This window comes from Ichthyophthirius multifiliis, assembly GCF_000220395.1.
Source record: "Ichthyophthirius multifiliis unplaced genomic scaffold scaff_1120509251233, whole genome shotgun sequence".
NCBI lineage: Eukaryota > Ciliophora > Oligohymenophorea > Hymenostomatida > Ichthyophthirius > Ichthyophthirius multifiliis.
This window is the reverse complement of record NW_004086074.1, coordinates 108584-124678: the sequence shown is the minus strand read 5'-3', so window position 1 is coordinate 124678 and position 16095 is coordinate 108584. Positions and strand designations below refer to the sequence as shown.

The 16095-nt window shown below is 15.4% G+C and overlaps 4 protein-coding genes and 1 non-coding gene across 5 annotated transcripts, besides 30 other annotated features; all 5 read left to right on the top strand. All coding sequences in view use genetic code 6, as the record gives it.

Annotated features, from left to right (window-relative positions):
* Window positions 1-139: 139 nt before the first annotated feature.
* Window positions 140-198: a microsatellite.
* A 227-nt stretch (window positions 199-425) lies between these two features.
* On the top strand, window positions 426-497 carry IMG5_165060. Its single transcript has one exon. It is a non-coding gene; the product is annotated as a tRNA-Arg (tRNA).
* Window positions 498-1549: 1052 nt separating this feature from the next.
* Window positions 1550-1609: a microsatellite.
* Window positions 1556-1589: a microsatellite.
* Window positions 1558-1608: a microsatellite.
* Window positions 1610-1921: 312 nt separating the features above from the next.
* IMG5_165050 (phosphatidylinositol 4-kinase, putative) lies at window positions 1922-5903 on the top strand (the record flags this gene model as incomplete). The annotated part of the gene is made up of 6 exons (XM_004030224.1): window positions 1922-2975; window positions 3050-3228; window positions 3292-3441; window positions 3486-4542; window positions 5002-5564; window positions 5646-5903. 6 exons carry the CDS (start codon window positions 1922-1924, stop codon window positions 5901-5903), a joined length of 3261 nt encoding a protein of 1086 aa, XP_004030272.1.
* Window positions 1950-1978: a microsatellite.
* Window positions 2182-2236: a microsatellite.
* Window positions 2220-2282: a microsatellite.
* Window positions 2221-2276: a microsatellite.
* Window positions 2222-2282: a microsatellite.
* Window positions 2373-2405: a microsatellite.
* Window positions 2990-3021: a microsatellite.
* Window positions 4746-4836: a microsatellite.
* Window positions 5904-6049: 146 nt separating the features above from the next.
* Window positions 6050-6154: a microsatellite.
* A 695-nt stretch (window positions 6155-6849) lies between these two features.
* Window positions 6850-6891: a microsatellite.
* A 283-nt stretch (window positions 6892-7174) lies between these two features.
* Window positions 7175-7209: a microsatellite.
* A 925-nt stretch (window positions 7210-8134) lies between these two features.
* Window positions 8135-8187: a microsatellite.
* A 1842-nt stretch (window positions 8188-10029) lies between these two features.
* Window positions 10030-11075, top strand: IMG5_165040 (MORN repeat protein; the record flags this gene model as incomplete). The annotated part of the gene is made up of 4 exons (XM_004030223.1): window positions 10030-10345; window positions 10409-10744; window positions 10799-10908; window positions 10980-11075. 4 exons carry the CDS (start codon window positions 10030-10032, stop codon window positions 11073-11075), a joined length of 858 nt encoding a protein of 285 aa, XP_004030271.1.
* Window positions 10917-10945: a microsatellite.
* Window positions 11076-12656: 1581 nt separating the features above from the next.
* Window positions 12657-12729: a microsatellite.
* Window positions 12679-12778: a microsatellite.
* Window positions 12744-12774: a microsatellite.
* A 46-nt stretch (window positions 12779-12824) lies between the features above and the next one.
* Window positions 12825-12868: a microsatellite.
* Window positions 12868-12911: a microsatellite.
* A 109-nt stretch (window positions 12912-13020) lies between these two features.
* On the top strand, window positions 13021-13465 carry IMG5_165030 (kazal-type serine protease inhibitor domain protein; the record flags this gene model as incomplete). Its single annotated transcript, XM_004030222.1, has 2 exons — window positions 13021-13246; window positions 13314-13465. Exons 1-2 carry the CDS (start codon window positions 13111-13113, stop codon window positions 13463-13465), a joined length of 288 nt encoding a protein of 95 aa, XP_004030270.1. The 5' UTR covers window positions 13021-13110.
* Window positions 13466-13805: 340 nt separating this feature from the next.
* Window positions 13806-13845: a microsatellite.
* A 102-nt stretch (window positions 13846-13947) lies between these two features.
* Window positions 13948-14000: a microsatellite.
* Window positions 13982-14011: a microsatellite.
* Window positions 13982-14034: a microsatellite.
* Window positions 13991-14034: a microsatellite.
* Window positions 14005-14034: a microsatellite.
* A 45-nt stretch (window positions 14035-14079) lies between these two features.
* Window positions 14080-14119: a microsatellite.
* A 221-nt stretch (window positions 14120-14340) lies between these two features.
* IMG5_165020 (hypothetical protein) lies at window positions 14341-15724 on the top strand (the record flags this gene model as incomplete). Its single annotated transcript, XM_004030221.1, has 4 exons — window positions 14341-14550; window positions 14605-14994; window positions 15039-15127; window positions 15190-15724. The coding sequence occupies exons 2-4, from the start codon at window positions 14638-14640 to the stop codon at window positions 15722-15724; spliced, it is 981 nt and encodes a 326-aa protein (XP_004030269.1). The 5' UTR covers window positions 14341-14550; window positions 14605-14637.
* Window positions 15600-15634: a microsatellite.
* Window positions 15725-16095: the final 371 nt, after the last annotated feature.

The following is a 16095-nucleotide window of genomic DNA, read 5'->3' as shown; positions in this document are numbered from 1 at the left end:
TTTTAATTAATATGATTCTAAATTTTTTTATTTAATCTTATTTATAAAAAAGATAAAATATTTAATTATAAATACTAAAAATAATATCTTTTAAAACAAAAATATAATAATTATAAACTAATATATATTATACTTATTTTATATAATATATATTAATATATATATATATATATATATATATATATATATATATATATAAATAATAATTTTAAATTTTAGTTGATAAATTAAATACTTTTAATATTTAATATTAAATAAAAAAAAAAGTCAATTTTTTTTAATAACCTACAAAAAAAAAAATATAAAAAAATATATCATTTAAACTGAAATTAATGTTTCATTCATTATTATTTTTGTAATTAAATATAATTTATATAAAATATACATTATAAATATATTAAAACTGTTTAATACATATTAGTTAAAGCCTTGTAGCTCAATGGTAGAGCAGTGGTTTTCGGGACCAAAGGTTCAGGGTTCGAGTCCCTGCAGGGTTGTATTTTTTTTAATGATTATTAAAAAAAATATTAAATTAATAAAAGCATTTATAAATATTTTTTATTATAAAAAAAATTCTTTAGTAAAAATATAAGAATTTATATGATATTTTGATATTTTTAATTTAAATTTAAATTTTATTCTTAGTTATATTATAAATGATATTTTGTTTAAATAATTTTTTTATAAAATTAAATTTATTAAATTTTAATAAAAAAACTATTTTTTTTACATTTATTTTTTTTAATATAAAAATAATAATTATTTTTACATATTTAAATCTGTAAATTTAGGATTAAAAGTTATATAAATATTAATTTAAAATTTAAAATTTTAATCATTATAAATCAAACACATTATAAATCTGTTAAAATTATTAAAAAAAAAATACCAAATTTATAATTTTATGTATAAAGATATTATTATTTTTAATAAATTTATTTTAATATTTTTTTTTAATATTCAATATATATATATAATTATATAAAAGAATTATTATATTAATAAATAAAAAACAAATATTAATAATGATTAATAAAGAATTTATAATTAAATATATTTTTAGATTATTACATATGTTAAGTGTTTGCTATTTAAGTGGAAAAATCATATATGAATATTTATTTAATTATTAAAAGGAAGAAATTCCTTCTAAATAAGAAATTATATTTACTATAATAATGGGAATAATAGCAATTATTTCTGGAACAGTAAATACATTTATTTTAAAACCGACATAAAATCTTAAGTAAAACAGAAAATTATGGATAAATTTTATGATTTTTAAATTTTTTATAAGTATATTTATTTTAACACCTGTTATATAGAAAATATTTAAATTAAGTCGTAAAGAAAATTATAAAGTATAATTCTATTTTATAATAGTTTTTATAATAATAAGTCCCTTTTTAAGATTCTATAGAGAACACTATACAAATTTTCATTAATAAAACATAATATATTAAAATATGAAAACAAACTAATAAATATGAAAAATTAAACAAATAATATACTTTATTTTTGAAATATATAAAATAAAAATAATAATAAATTTATGTATATATATATATATATATATATATATTATATATTAATTTTATATTATATTTTTCTTTAAATTATTCCTTATAAAATCTTTAATATTTTATTTATTATTCATTTTATTCAATACTTAAATAAAAAATATTAATAAATAAAATAAATAATTAATTTTTTTAGTAACTAATGCATTCAATTAACCCAAATAATAACTCTTAATTATTTAAAATTAATAAAACTTAAAGTAATAATAAAATTTTAGATTACAATTGTGATAAGACTTCATCTAATATATTTATATTAGGCAAAAAAAACTACGGTAAAATATAAATAAAATTTAAAATAATTTAATAAAAGGTTGTTTTTCAAGAGTCATATGCTGTAAATGTTTTCATTTTTGTTAAGTATTATATATAAATTTAATAAAAATTTAATAATAAATAAACAAAAAAACTAGGAAGAAGATTATAGTTTATTAACTTAAAACTAAAGAAAAAAAAAATCAAAAATACTAATATAATAATATAAATAATAAACTGATGGTTTAAAAATACTAAATCCATTATAAACTTTAGTTAATTTGTATATAGAAGAAAATATATAATCTATTTTATAATTATTACAATAAAGCAGGTTTTTATTTATATTATTTTTTAAAAAAAATAACAAAAAATTATTTACTGAAAAAAATAAAAAAAAAATATAAAAAAAAAAAAAAATTATAAAAAAAAAAATAAAAAAAAAAAGAATAAACCCAAATTTTATTTAATAAAAGGATGATTGTAGAGATGATTTAGAATTCTATATTCCTTAAATATGTATTTTTTTCGTTTTTCATGAAGAATTAAACAATGAAGAATTAAAGCAATTTTTAAAAACAGCGGGTAAAATAGACTTTTATTTTGCCCATTTATTATATTTCTAAATGAAAAGTGTAGCCTAAGTAAATACAAAATAAGGAAAATAGGACTTTCATCAAGTTTGGTAAGTTTTAGAGGAATTTTCTGAGTATTTTACAATATTTTATTATGGATAATATTTAATTGCGAGTGAAATGGTTGATAAACTTGGAATGGCAACTAATTATATAAGTCCAAGAATAAAAAAATAAATAATAGAAAATAAAGAAAATCAATAAATTATTAAACAGTATGGGACTATAAATTAATAATAAGAATAATTTAATGTAGATTTTAAAGACATTGATTTAAAAAATTATTAATAATAGATTAATTCTAACAATATAAATGATTAAAATAGTATACTTGATTTCTAATCTGATGTAGATGGATTTGCAAGCACTATTAATTTTTTAAATGATCTCATCAGTATTTCTTAAAATCTTAAGTATTCTATTGACAAAGTAACAGATTTAAAAAATTAGTTAAGAAAAATTAACGAATAATTACCTTCAGCCGTCTATATTCCTTTTTTTTCAAGTTTTTTTTTTTTTTTAAATAAAATAAAAATTAAATAAAATAAAAAAATAATCTTTTTTTTTTTTTTTTTTAAGATAGTATTAGAAATTATGTAGTTTTAAATATAAATGTAGAAGAAAGTAAAGTTTTTTCAACAAAAGAAAGAACTCCATTTTATTTATGCCTAGAAATTTTTAGATACGAGGAGATTTTCGAAAACGATATAAATTAATAAATATACGACTCTAGAATTTCTTATCCATTAACAATTCATGTATAATATATATAAAAAATCATTATTTATATATATAAATTAATAAATTTGTATAAATTATAGAAGTTTTAAAATTTAGATTAATAAATATAATTATAATAATAAGATGATATAAAACTGACCAATAATAATATAATAAAAAATTCGCATTTAGTAAATAATTTAAAAAGTTTTCACGAGAAACAAAAAGACTTTTTATTATAACCAAATGAAGTAAAAAAAAAAGAAAAAAAACATTAAAAATAAATAAAAAAAAGGATAATGAAGATATAGGTATATCTTGTGTATATTAATAAAGCGTACCCCCTTAAATTTACAATAATTTGCCAGAATTATTATAAAAAAATGAATCTTTATCAAATTTAAATATAAAAGATGATAATTAATTAGCCTATTCTGATAATTATGAAAATAATGAAAGTCAAAAATAAAAAAACCTTGCGTTTTCCGAAATAAACTTTCGAAAAAAAAACAACTAAGCAGATCTTGAATAACACAAATAATTACAAAATTTTATTTTTGGCGAAGAATAAGATGAATAAGAGCAAAGGATTCGTAAAAACTCTCCTTTTGGCAACTTTAAGACTTGGAAATTAGTCCATATTATAATAAAGACTGGCGATAATTTAAAACAGGAACAATTTGCCATTTAACTAATAAAATAATTCGATTAAATCTTCAAATCAGAAAACTTAAACTTTAAACTAACCCCATACGAAATTCTTTCTTTAGGCCCTGAAGAAGGGATAGTCGAGATGGTCAAAAACTCCATCACATTAGACAGTTTAATGAAAAACATCCACAATAATCTCCCAGGTATAATTAACTTAGCCAATTTCTTCAAACTCTATTTCGATTATGAATTTAAAAAAGGATAACACAATTTCCTCTATTCCCTAGTAGGTTATTCTTTAGTCTGTTATTTCCTCTAAATAAAAGACAGACATAACGGAAATATACTACTTCATAAAAATGGGAATATAATCCATATCGATTTTGGTTTTTTTCTATCCAATAGTCCTGGAAAGGGACTTGGATTCGAACAAAATGTTCCATTTAAATTACTGACATAATACGTTGAAGTTTTAGGCGGTTTAAATAGCGATTTTTTTTCTAAATTCAGGAAATTGTTTTTCAAAGGATTTTAAGCAGCCTGTAAACATTAGGAGAAAATATTAATACTAGTCAAAATGATGTACAGTGGGCATGGATTAACATTACCTTGTTTTATTAAAGGAGAAAAATGCATTTTTGATCTACATGAGAGGTTTAATCCTAAAAATGTTTCGAATGATGGGGAATTGAGTGTTTTTTGTAATAATTTAATTAATTAATCACTAGATAACTGGAGGGCTAAATGGTATGATAAGTATTAGTATTTCTGTTAAGGAATTTTTTATTGAAAATAAAAATGTTTTTAATCATTATTTATTATTTAACTATAATAAATTATAAAATAATACATTACTTTATTAATTAAATCGATAAATATATTAATATATAATTAATTTATGTTTTATATATAAAAATATATATATATATATATATATATATATATATATATATATATTAATATATATATTTATAAATATATTTAAATATATATATTTAAAAAATAAAAATAAAAAAAACAAGAAAAAATAAAATAATACAATATATTATTTATTATATAAAATTAAAATAGGAAAAAAAAAATGTTAATAAATAAATTATTTAAATTCACCAATTTACAATCCAGAATTATAACTAAAAATTTTTCAACAATTTAAAAAGATTACTACGAAATATTGGGAATTTCTCGTTTATCAACTGATTAAGAAATAAAAGAAGCATATAGAAATTTAGCTTTAAAATACCATCCTGATGTCAGTGCCACATCTTAAGAAATCCACGAGCCATCCGCTTAAAAATTTTAAGAAATTGCCGAAGCATACGCTGTATTATCATAAGAAGAGTCCCGCCGTTCATATGATATTTTATAAAAGCCTGCTCCTCACCGTTTATTTCATGACCAAAGAACATTAGAAGATGAATTATTAAGACGCAGAAATTCAGACGGAAATGTTTTTAGATAACCACACAAGAAAGGTTCATTTGCTGAAGAAAAGCAAAAGATATTAGCTGAAGAAAGAGCCAAATATAATGTAGACCATCTCGGAAGATATAAAGGTGGTTTACCTGTAAAAGGATAAGGAACTACCAGATAAGGACTTAAAGGAGCTTCTTTAGGTTAACCAGGTGAATCTCATGATGCATTAATGCATTAATTTTTGAACATGTCTGGAGATATTATGGATTATTAAGATATAAGCATAGAAAGGGCTGAATAATTTTCGGTAATAAAAAATCTAGATAAATGGGTTTATTAAAGAAGAAAATCTAGATTTATTGCATCTATAGACTATGATTATTTTAAGTATAATCACTGGAGAACCGGATGGAAATGGTTCAGAAATATATTCTTATTAACCTTTGGAATTACATTTTATATTGGATTGTTTAATACTTATAAAAAGAGAAATTTACATCACGAATATTTGGATTTTATTAAAAAAAATCCAGATTCAAATTAACTTGAAACAAATAATGGTTTAAGTAAAATCAATGTAGTAGAAAGGTAAAATGGAATGCTAATAATAGATTTCCCTGGAGATAAAAAACATTCACATCATTGATTTTTTTTATGATTATCTTTTTTTTTTATCGATTTAATAAATTTTTTATTTACAGATTATTATGTATATTTTATTATATACATTTTTTTTAATTTTATAAAGTATTTTTTACTTTATTAATTTTAATCGAATATTTTTTTATTTATTATATATATATATGTATATATATATATATATAATATACATATATATATATATATATATATATATATATATATTATATTAAAAAAAAATCATATATATATATATATTTTTTCATTTATAATATTTATGATATAGTTTTTGTTAAAAATTATCTATAATGTTATTTTAATTATTTTTATATTATTTTATTATATATTTGTATCTTATAATAAGATAAGATTAAATAATTAATAATAAACATATTAATTAAAATTATAAATTAAATTAAAATTTTAGTTTAATTTTAAAATTAATGATTATAAGTTTATATTAAAAAAAATTAGTATATATATTATAATATTAATTGTTAACAATAATAAAAAATAAATAAAAAACATAAATATATATATATTTTTTATGTATATAAAAAATAAATATTATTTATAAATTAAAATTAATTTTTAATTATTACTTAAAAAATTATTATTTTATAATTTTAAAATAAAATGTTTTGCTTTTATTTCCTTAAACAAAACTTTTCTCTTAATAAACTTTTCAAATAAAACATATTCATAATTTATAAAAAAAAAAAAAAAATTTTAGAAAATATTTTTTGTATTATATAAACATAAAAGGTATTAAAAAAAATTATTTAAATAAAATAATTATAAAAGATGTATTTTTTTTAATAGTCTTTTTAGAGTCATGTTTTTTATTAATATCAAATTTCATTTATTTCATATTTAGTTAATTGTAAATTATCTTATTCTTCGTTTAATTTTTAAATATTAACCATTTAAAGTAGTAAATAGTAAATTTATTTATTAATAAATTAAAATTAATTATAAATATCAAAATTATTAATTCCTTATTATCTTATATTATCAATTTTATTACTTATCTTATTTTCTTTTTTTTTACTAATTCTTTTTTTTTCTACTCTACAATTTTATTACTATTTTAAATATTATTATTAGATTCTAGAAGATCATAAAGTTTATTATCTTCACCTAAATGAACACTATTAATATTTCCTAATTAAATGAAAGTTTTTTATTATTAAGTTTGTTATGAAGATTATAATTAAGGATAATCTTCAATTTTAGAAATCTTAATCTAAAATTAGTTATTCAAATTAATTTATTTGTTTACAATTATTTAATTATTACAATTTTTATTATTATTTTCAATTAAGAGTGTATTTACTTCGTTTTGAAAAGAATATAATTAGTTTGGTGATTTGAAGTTTAATTTTTATATTTTGAAAGAATCTTTTTATAAAGTTTGTTTTTATTTAGGACTATTTTTATTAAATATTCATAATTAAAGTTTATTATTATAAATATTAATATCAATATCTTATTAAAAAAATAAAATGAATAAAAAAAAATATAAATATAATATTTATGTTTAATAATTTTAAATAAATATAAATTTTCGAAATTTTTAAATATATAAATAGACTAATAATTTTATAAACATTAACTATATATTATAAAAACCTCAAAAAAAGAAAATTAATCATGAAATACAATAATGTTATTTTAAGGCATTATTAATATATATATACATGTATATAAAATTTACTTTTAAAATTTAATTTTTTTTAGAGATCTAACTTTTTGATAGTAAAATTAGAAGTTTAAAGGTTTTCATTATTCATTTTTTAAATTATTTTAATTAGTATATATACTATACTTTTTGAAACTGTTTTTTTTTTTTTTTTTTTTTTTAGTTTAATTTTTGTTATTAATAAGTTTTTTAAAGAATAATTTGCTTTATTTATTTAACGATAAATTAACAAAGATTATTTATTTATTTATTAATAATATTAATGATTTTTTAAATAGTTTTTATCAGGCGCCAAAAATATATATTTATAGCTTTTTACCACCAAAAAAAACATACTAATTTAATTCAATATTAATAAAATATAAAGAAATAACAAAATAAGTAGAAAAAAATATAATTAAAAAATAGATATAATTATCATTTAATTTTAAATGTAGATTTATACTTATATATTTTATTTGATCTTAAATAAACTAATTTTTGAAATTCATTATAATTTGCTTTCTTATTTATAAATTTATTTTAATTTTTTTACATATTTCTTTTTTATTATTTTATTTTTTTAATTAATATTTTATGTCTTTTAATTCTAATTATGAGCTTTACTAATGTGTCCACCTTTTTTTATAATAATTATATTAAATAAAGTAAAAAAAATTATAAAATAAAATTATTGTTATTGAAAGTTTAAATTATTTAATAAATTTAATGTAATTATTAAAAAATTATCTATTTAAAATATGAATAAGTACTTTTATTTAATTTTTATTGAATCATTAAAATTAATGAATTAATTATAATTAAATAATTTATTAATCTATTTTTAAAACAATCATTTATTTATATTAGTTTTTTATATAATTTTATTTTAGTAATTATATAATTAATATAAGATAAATTTAAATATATTACAGAATTTTAAAATATATATTACCTAAAGAACATGGTCTATCAAAAGGTTTATTACAATATTTGCAAAAAAAAACTTTTTATTTATTATTGTTTACGTTATTTTATAATTATTTAAGATTTTAATTCCTATCACAATTATTTGACTAATTTTTATTCTAATTTAAAAATTCTTAAATATTCTATATTTAAATATCAGAAATTTATAAGTCTTTTTAAATAACTTAAAATTTTTAATCAATTTAACTTATTAAATCATTATTTAAATATTTTTTATCAGAATTAATAATAAACTTTGGTTTTGTATCTATTTTTTTACTTTTTTTTAAAAAAATATTAGAATTATCAGTTTGAAAGCTTAAATTTAAATCTTTAAAAAGTAAAGCATTTTCATAATCAATATAATCCTATTTTTATTAAAATTATTCATTTAATTATTTTTATTATTATGTTAAATTCTCTACTTAATTTAAATACCATTTAGCAATTAACTAACTATTATTTTTGTTTAAATTTTCATATTTTTTTTAATTGAATTATGTTTTTTATATATTTTATTATTTTCTTGGCTTTTTAATTTACTTAATAACGAAAGGATTCTTTTTTTTCATATTTTTTTCATTTTCTAAACATTTTTTTTTTTCTTCTGTAAAAACTATTTTTTAGAGTTTTAAAACTTATTATTGATTCTCTTCTTACATTTATTTTTATACAAATTTCTCTTGACTAATATTTATTTTATCCTTATTTATATCATCAATTTTATCGAATAGTAGATTTTCTAATGAATAACTTAAATTGTTGTAATTATCTTAATAATTTATGTAATTAAAAGATTAATTTAAATCAATTAGTTCTTAAAAACTTTATTATTATCTAAAAACAGATTTATTTTCTTAATTATCATGATATTAAGAAAAAAATTAAATTTTATTTGTTTAATAGTTTTTATTCATAAATATTTAAGTTTTTATAAAAATATTGATATTTTAAAATCTATAATTTTATATTGAAATAAATAAATAAATAAATAAAATAAAATTTAATAATATTGAAGTAGAATTAATTTTCTTGAGCTAATAGTATTTATAAATATTTTTATATATTAATTAATTTTTTTTGTTTAGTTTAAAATATTCTAATTATATTTTTTTATTGCTTTTTTTTTAAAAAAAATAGCAATATAATCAGTTTTTGCTTAAATTTTTAATCTTTTTATAAAAATAAAATTTTATTAATTAAAATAAAAATGAATAAATATCAAATCAAATTTTAAGCAAAAAAATAACAAAAAAATTTAAAAAAATAATTAACAAATGGGTTGTTGTTAACTTCCATATAATGCAAGTTCCGGACTTTCCATCTAACAAAATAATATGTTATAAAAATAAAAATCCTTTTAAGTTTAAACAATAGAAGAAATCGATTCTTAACAAGAAAAAATTTCAAATAATATGAACAACGCTTTGTTATAATAAAAAAAGATTTTCCATTCTAAATAATAGTAACAAATAATACTGAAATGGATATAAACCTACCATCTCAAGATTTTGCAACTATAATTGATAAAGTTCCTGATCATATGAACATATTAACTAAATATACATACGAAAAGCTTGGACCTTATCAATACAAATATCCTGAATATGAAGACAAAGATGCAGTTTATCTAGAACCATATATTCTTCAAAATGAGGCTATATACATAGGTTAATGGAAATAAGGTAAAAGACATGGAAAAGGAAAATAAATATGGAAAGATGGATCAATATTCGAAGGTTATTGGTAAAGTAACATGGCCCATGGTAAAGGAAGATTAATCCATTAAGATTCTGATAGTATTTATTGATTTTTTTTTAAAAAAAATAAAAATAAAAAAAAAATTATTTTTTACTTCTAAGTATATGAAGGAGACTGGTTAATGGATAAAGCTTAAGGATATGGTACTTATATACATGCAGATGGTCCATAATATATAGGTTAATGGTTTGCAGATAAATAATAAGGAAACGGAATTGAAAAATGGCCAGATGGAGATATTTATGAAGGTGAATTTTTAGATGGAAAAAAACAAGGTAAAGGTAAATTTACTTGGTCAGATGGATCATATTATGAAGGTGAGTTTTCAAATAATTAAATTGAAGGATTTGGTATTTATAATTGGGAAGATGGAAGGATTTATAAAGGATAATGGAAAAATAATAGAATGGAAGGAAAAGGATAATTTAATTGGCCTGGTTTTTTAAATTTTTTTTTTTTTTAATATTAAAAATATATAATTAATATTTTAGATGGAAGAGTTTATATAGGAAAATATTTTGATGATAAAAAACATGGATATGGAGAATTTTATTGGCCTGATTAAAGAGCATATAAAGGAAATTGGTATAATGGAAAATAAGTACTTATTATATATATATATATATATATATATATATTTATTTTTTTCAAATTTTTCTTATTAAATTAAAGTATGGAAATGGTATATTTATTAATTAAGAAGGTAAATCAAAAGAAGGCTTTTGGTAAGATGGTAAAAGAATTAAATGGATAAAATAAGATGAATGAATAATATAATTAAAAGTAAAATATATGAAAATAATTAGAAATAATATTTATATATATAGAATAATTTTTTTATATTATTTTCATAAAATTTAATTATTTTAAAAATAATGTTTTTTTTTTTTTTCTGAAACTAAAAATTTAGTTTTAAAATCTTTAATTAAGAATTGTTATAAAAAAGTGATTATTTATGGATAAATGTTATAACACATCTAAAATGATAATAATTAAAATAAAAATATATATGTAAATTTATATTATATTTTTTTATATTTAATAATAAATATTCTTAAATAATATTTTTCATAAATTAATTATATATTTTTCATATTAAAATCTATTATTCTATGTTCTTTTTTGTATATTTCATTTATAATACTATTTTTTATTATTAATATTATTAATTTCATTTAGTTTTTAAAGCTTTTAATTTCAATTATTCTTTGTTTTCTGAATTTCAATTTAATATAAACAATAAGGTTTTATTAATTAAATTACATGATTAATTTATTTATTAATATTTTTATAATATTCTTATTATAATTATTTTTATTCTATGTTTATTTTATTTTTTTACATTAGGGATACATATTTATCTGTTTTATTACATTTTCTTTTTTTAAAAAAATAATAATATAAAATTATTATAAAAAGGTTAGTTTTTATAATTTTTATAGATTAATATTTAAAATTATTTTAAATTTTTTGTCAATTTCTAATCATCATATTTAAATTGTGTCATTAATTTACAATTGCTTGTTTTAAGTATCATTAATTTACAGTAAAGTAATTTATTTATTAGATATTTTTTTTTAATAATTGTATAAATGTTTAAATCTTAATATTAATAAGCTTCTAGATTATTTTAAATTTTAATAACTTTAATTTTCTCAGTTATTAAATTTTTTTTAGTTTTATATTATTTTTTTCTTAACTTTCAAGTTTTTATTAAAACTTTCTTAAATTAAGAATATATTATTTAATATACTTGATAAAATAAAGAAAAAATAGTAATTATTTAAAAAAAAAATAAGAAATTAAATATATTAAAAATAATGATTACTTGAGTTAATATAAAGGCAAATAATTGTAAACAAAAAACTTTAAATATATAATAATATATATATTCATGAATATTTTATAAATTTAAAAATATTAATAATCATTTATATATAAATATTTTTAATAGTAAATAATTATATATAAATATTATTTTAGAAAATCCAAAATTCATATTATTTATTTTATTAATATATATAATTAAATATTTAGTAATTATTATATTAAGTAATTTTTTTATATAATTTAATTTATAATTATATTTTAATTAATTAGTTAAAATATTTTTTTTTATCAATTAATTAAATAATATTAAGTTTTGAATTATTTTATAATATAAAAACTAAAATGTATTTTTTTAAAATAGAAATTTTTAAATTTTAATAAAAATCATCAAAACAATAAAATTATATTTTCCTTTAATTTATTATTTAGCTTTTCTAATATTTTTATTTTAAAAAAGAATAAATAATATTTAGAAAATATAATTTTTTATATAAAATTAAAAAAATAAATAATTAAAATTATTATTTTAATATTTTTAATATATTATTATTATATTTTTCTTAAATAATATTTATATTATTATTATTTATTAAATTTTTTTTCATTTATATATATATATATATATATATATATATATTTTTAAACAAAAAATAAATATCAAAAATATAATATATGATTTAATAACTCATATTATTAATACATAATTGATATTATTAATATACAAATGATATATTTTTCAATATATATAAAAATTATTTTATAATAAATTAAAAACCTTTTATAATGAAAATTATTTTATTTTTTTATTATTTTTATCGAAATTTTCATTTTAGAATTAATGTATCCTTTACGATAATGAAGATAATTTAAATTGCCCATAAATAAATGAACCTGTCTGCGTCGTATTAAAAAAAGGAATAATAAATTGTAGATAAAAACAATGTAAATTTACATACTTAAATAAATGTGAAGCATGCAAAAATAAAGAATAATTGAATTTATGATAGATGGAGATTGTAATAATTTTCCACAAAATGCTGTTTTTTGTAATCCTAATTTAAAAGACATATTTAAATGTTCAGTTTAATTAAATTAAAGAAGATAAAAAAGTATATAAATTATTCATTTATATAATATTTATAAATTATTATATTTATATAAAAATAAAAATGATAGATGAAAAAGTTTGTGGATATTTCAACTTAAATACTAATTGTGTGAAAAATTTGTGCAGTTAATCTTATGAAAATGGTTGCGAAGCTTGTCAACACGAAATAGTTGATTATTATGTACTCGGTGAATGCTAATAAGAAAATGAAGTTATCTGAAAATTTATTTTATATTTATATATTAATAATTTATAAAAAAGGGAAAAATTATTACTTTATTTATAAAATTAAATTTATTTAATATTTATATATTATAAAAAAAAAACATATTAATGTTGCCGTGAAATTATTTTAAATAATTAAAAATAATTAATGAAAAGTATTAAATTAAGTTTAAATATTTAAAAAATATTTTAATAAACTAATAATTTCATAAAGAATTTGAAAATATACTATTGATAGAATTAGAATATACTATTGCTAAAAATTTAATTATAAAAAAAAAAATAATTTAACTTATATATTATCTATTCGATATGCAAAAAAAAAAAATAATGTTAATATTTATTATATAAAAAATATTATTTAATACAAAAATAAATTTAAAATTTAAAAAGAAAAAAGAAAAAATTTAAATATATTTTTTTTGTATATAATAATACTAAAATTAAAACAATTATATAAATAAATAAATGTTAAATTATATGAATATAAAATAATTTTATATATAATTTAATAAAAATTATATATATAAAAATATATATAAACATATAAATATATAAATATATTTTTAATTATTTAAATTTACTTATAAATAATTATATTTAAATATATTAATATTTTTTTTCATTTTATTTTTTAATTTTTTTTTTATTATAATTAGTATTATATTTTATTAGTTTTATTTTTAATTTATTTCTAAATATATTTAATTTTTTTTTTAATGAAATAAAAACCATTTAATATTTTATATAAAAGTAGAATTTTTAAAGACAATGATGATAACTATTTGCATAAAAGTAGACAATTTTGTAAAACCTCTTTAGGATATTTAAATTAAAATGAAGCTTAGTAATCAAAATTAATAAATAAAAACTGTATTACTTTTAACGTTATATAAGATAGTTTAAGAAATTAAAATAAAAACTAATTGAATTTATTAGATAAATAAAGCATGAATAATACATCTAAAAAATTTATTTTTAAAAAAACAAATAATTTTCGTTAATAATTTTAATCATAACAAATACAAGATAAAAGCCTTTTTTAAATATTTAATTCTCCCATAGATAAAAGATTTTCAAGTATTAAAAAAATAAAATATTATATTTGTTTGTTTATTATAAAATATAAAAAAGATTTAAGATTTTGTAGTTAAAAAGCAACTTATCATGAAAAACAAGCAAAAATATTTAGTTTTATATGCGAATAAGTTAAAAAAAATAAAAATTATTTAATTTTATAAAAAACATAAAAAATAGAAATTTTAAAACAAAGTAAAATATTCTGACAAAAGTAAAATTAATTCTACTGCATTACCTGTTCCCAAAGGTTCAGTTTCTGTAATGTTAAATATATGCAAAACTGGTTAAGAATTTAATTTAGAAAATTTTAAGAAGAAAATACCTACAAAATCAAAATTTAAAATGAAATGGAAGACAATATAATAACTTTTATAAAACAAACAAGATGTATTAAAATAATTATTTTCAAACTATTAAACAATATTAAGACATGCTCGTAGCAAAGTATTTATTAATATGAATAATTATTTTAAAAAAATAAAACATAGTCTGATGGAATGAATAGATAAGAATTTGGAGATTTATTAACTTTAGTAGGATTAGGTGCTGATATAAATTTAGGTGATAAATTGTTTTAGTAAAAATAAAAAAAAAAGACTAATTAAAATTTTTTTTTTTTTTTTTACTAATTAAAAAAAGCATTTTTGATGAAGATAATTCATAAACAGTAGATTATAAAGAACTTATAGTTGGTTTAGAAATGTTTAAAGAAAACTCAATTGAAAATAAGTTAATAGTATTTATGGAATTATGTAATTTAGATCATAATGGAAATATAAATTAATAAGAACTATATAAAGTTTTAAAGCAAAATCTTTTTTCGGAAGATTCTAAATTAAAGTTGAAGTAAATTATAAGACAAATTTTTAAAGATAACGATTTAAATAAAGATGGTCTTTTAAGTAAAGAAGAATTATTATAAGCAGCTACTAATAATATATATCTCTTATAATTATTAGATGATTCAATATAAAATGTTAAAAAAGTCGATTAATTAATAGAAAATGATTTAGAAGAACCATTTCATAGATGTGTTCCTATATCTGCGAATTTGTATTTTTTTTTTATTTATATTTTATTTTTTGTCAAATATATTTAATCTTAGTATCAATTTTAAGGATGGAATGCATATAGGAATTGTTAGAAAATTATAATAAGCAACTTAAGATATTGAAAATGGATATGATTTTCGAAAATAATCTAAAAAAAAATTAAAAGAAGCTATAGTTATTGGTAAAAGCAAAAAATAATTAGATGAATTAAAAGAAGATTCTTTAAATGAATCTTATTTTGAAAATTAATTTTGAATTATTTTATTTTATTTTATTTTTTTAGTAAAATATATAAATCATTATTATAAAAATAAATTATATTTAATAATATTTTGTATATTACTTTTTAAATATAAATTAAAAAAATACTTATAATAGTAAGAATTCATTATTCATGCAAATTATGATTATAAAAAATACTGTTTTTTTCAACTCCTTTATTTTTTTAGTTTTTTTCTGTATAAGATTCATCTTTTTTAGTTGATTAAAACTA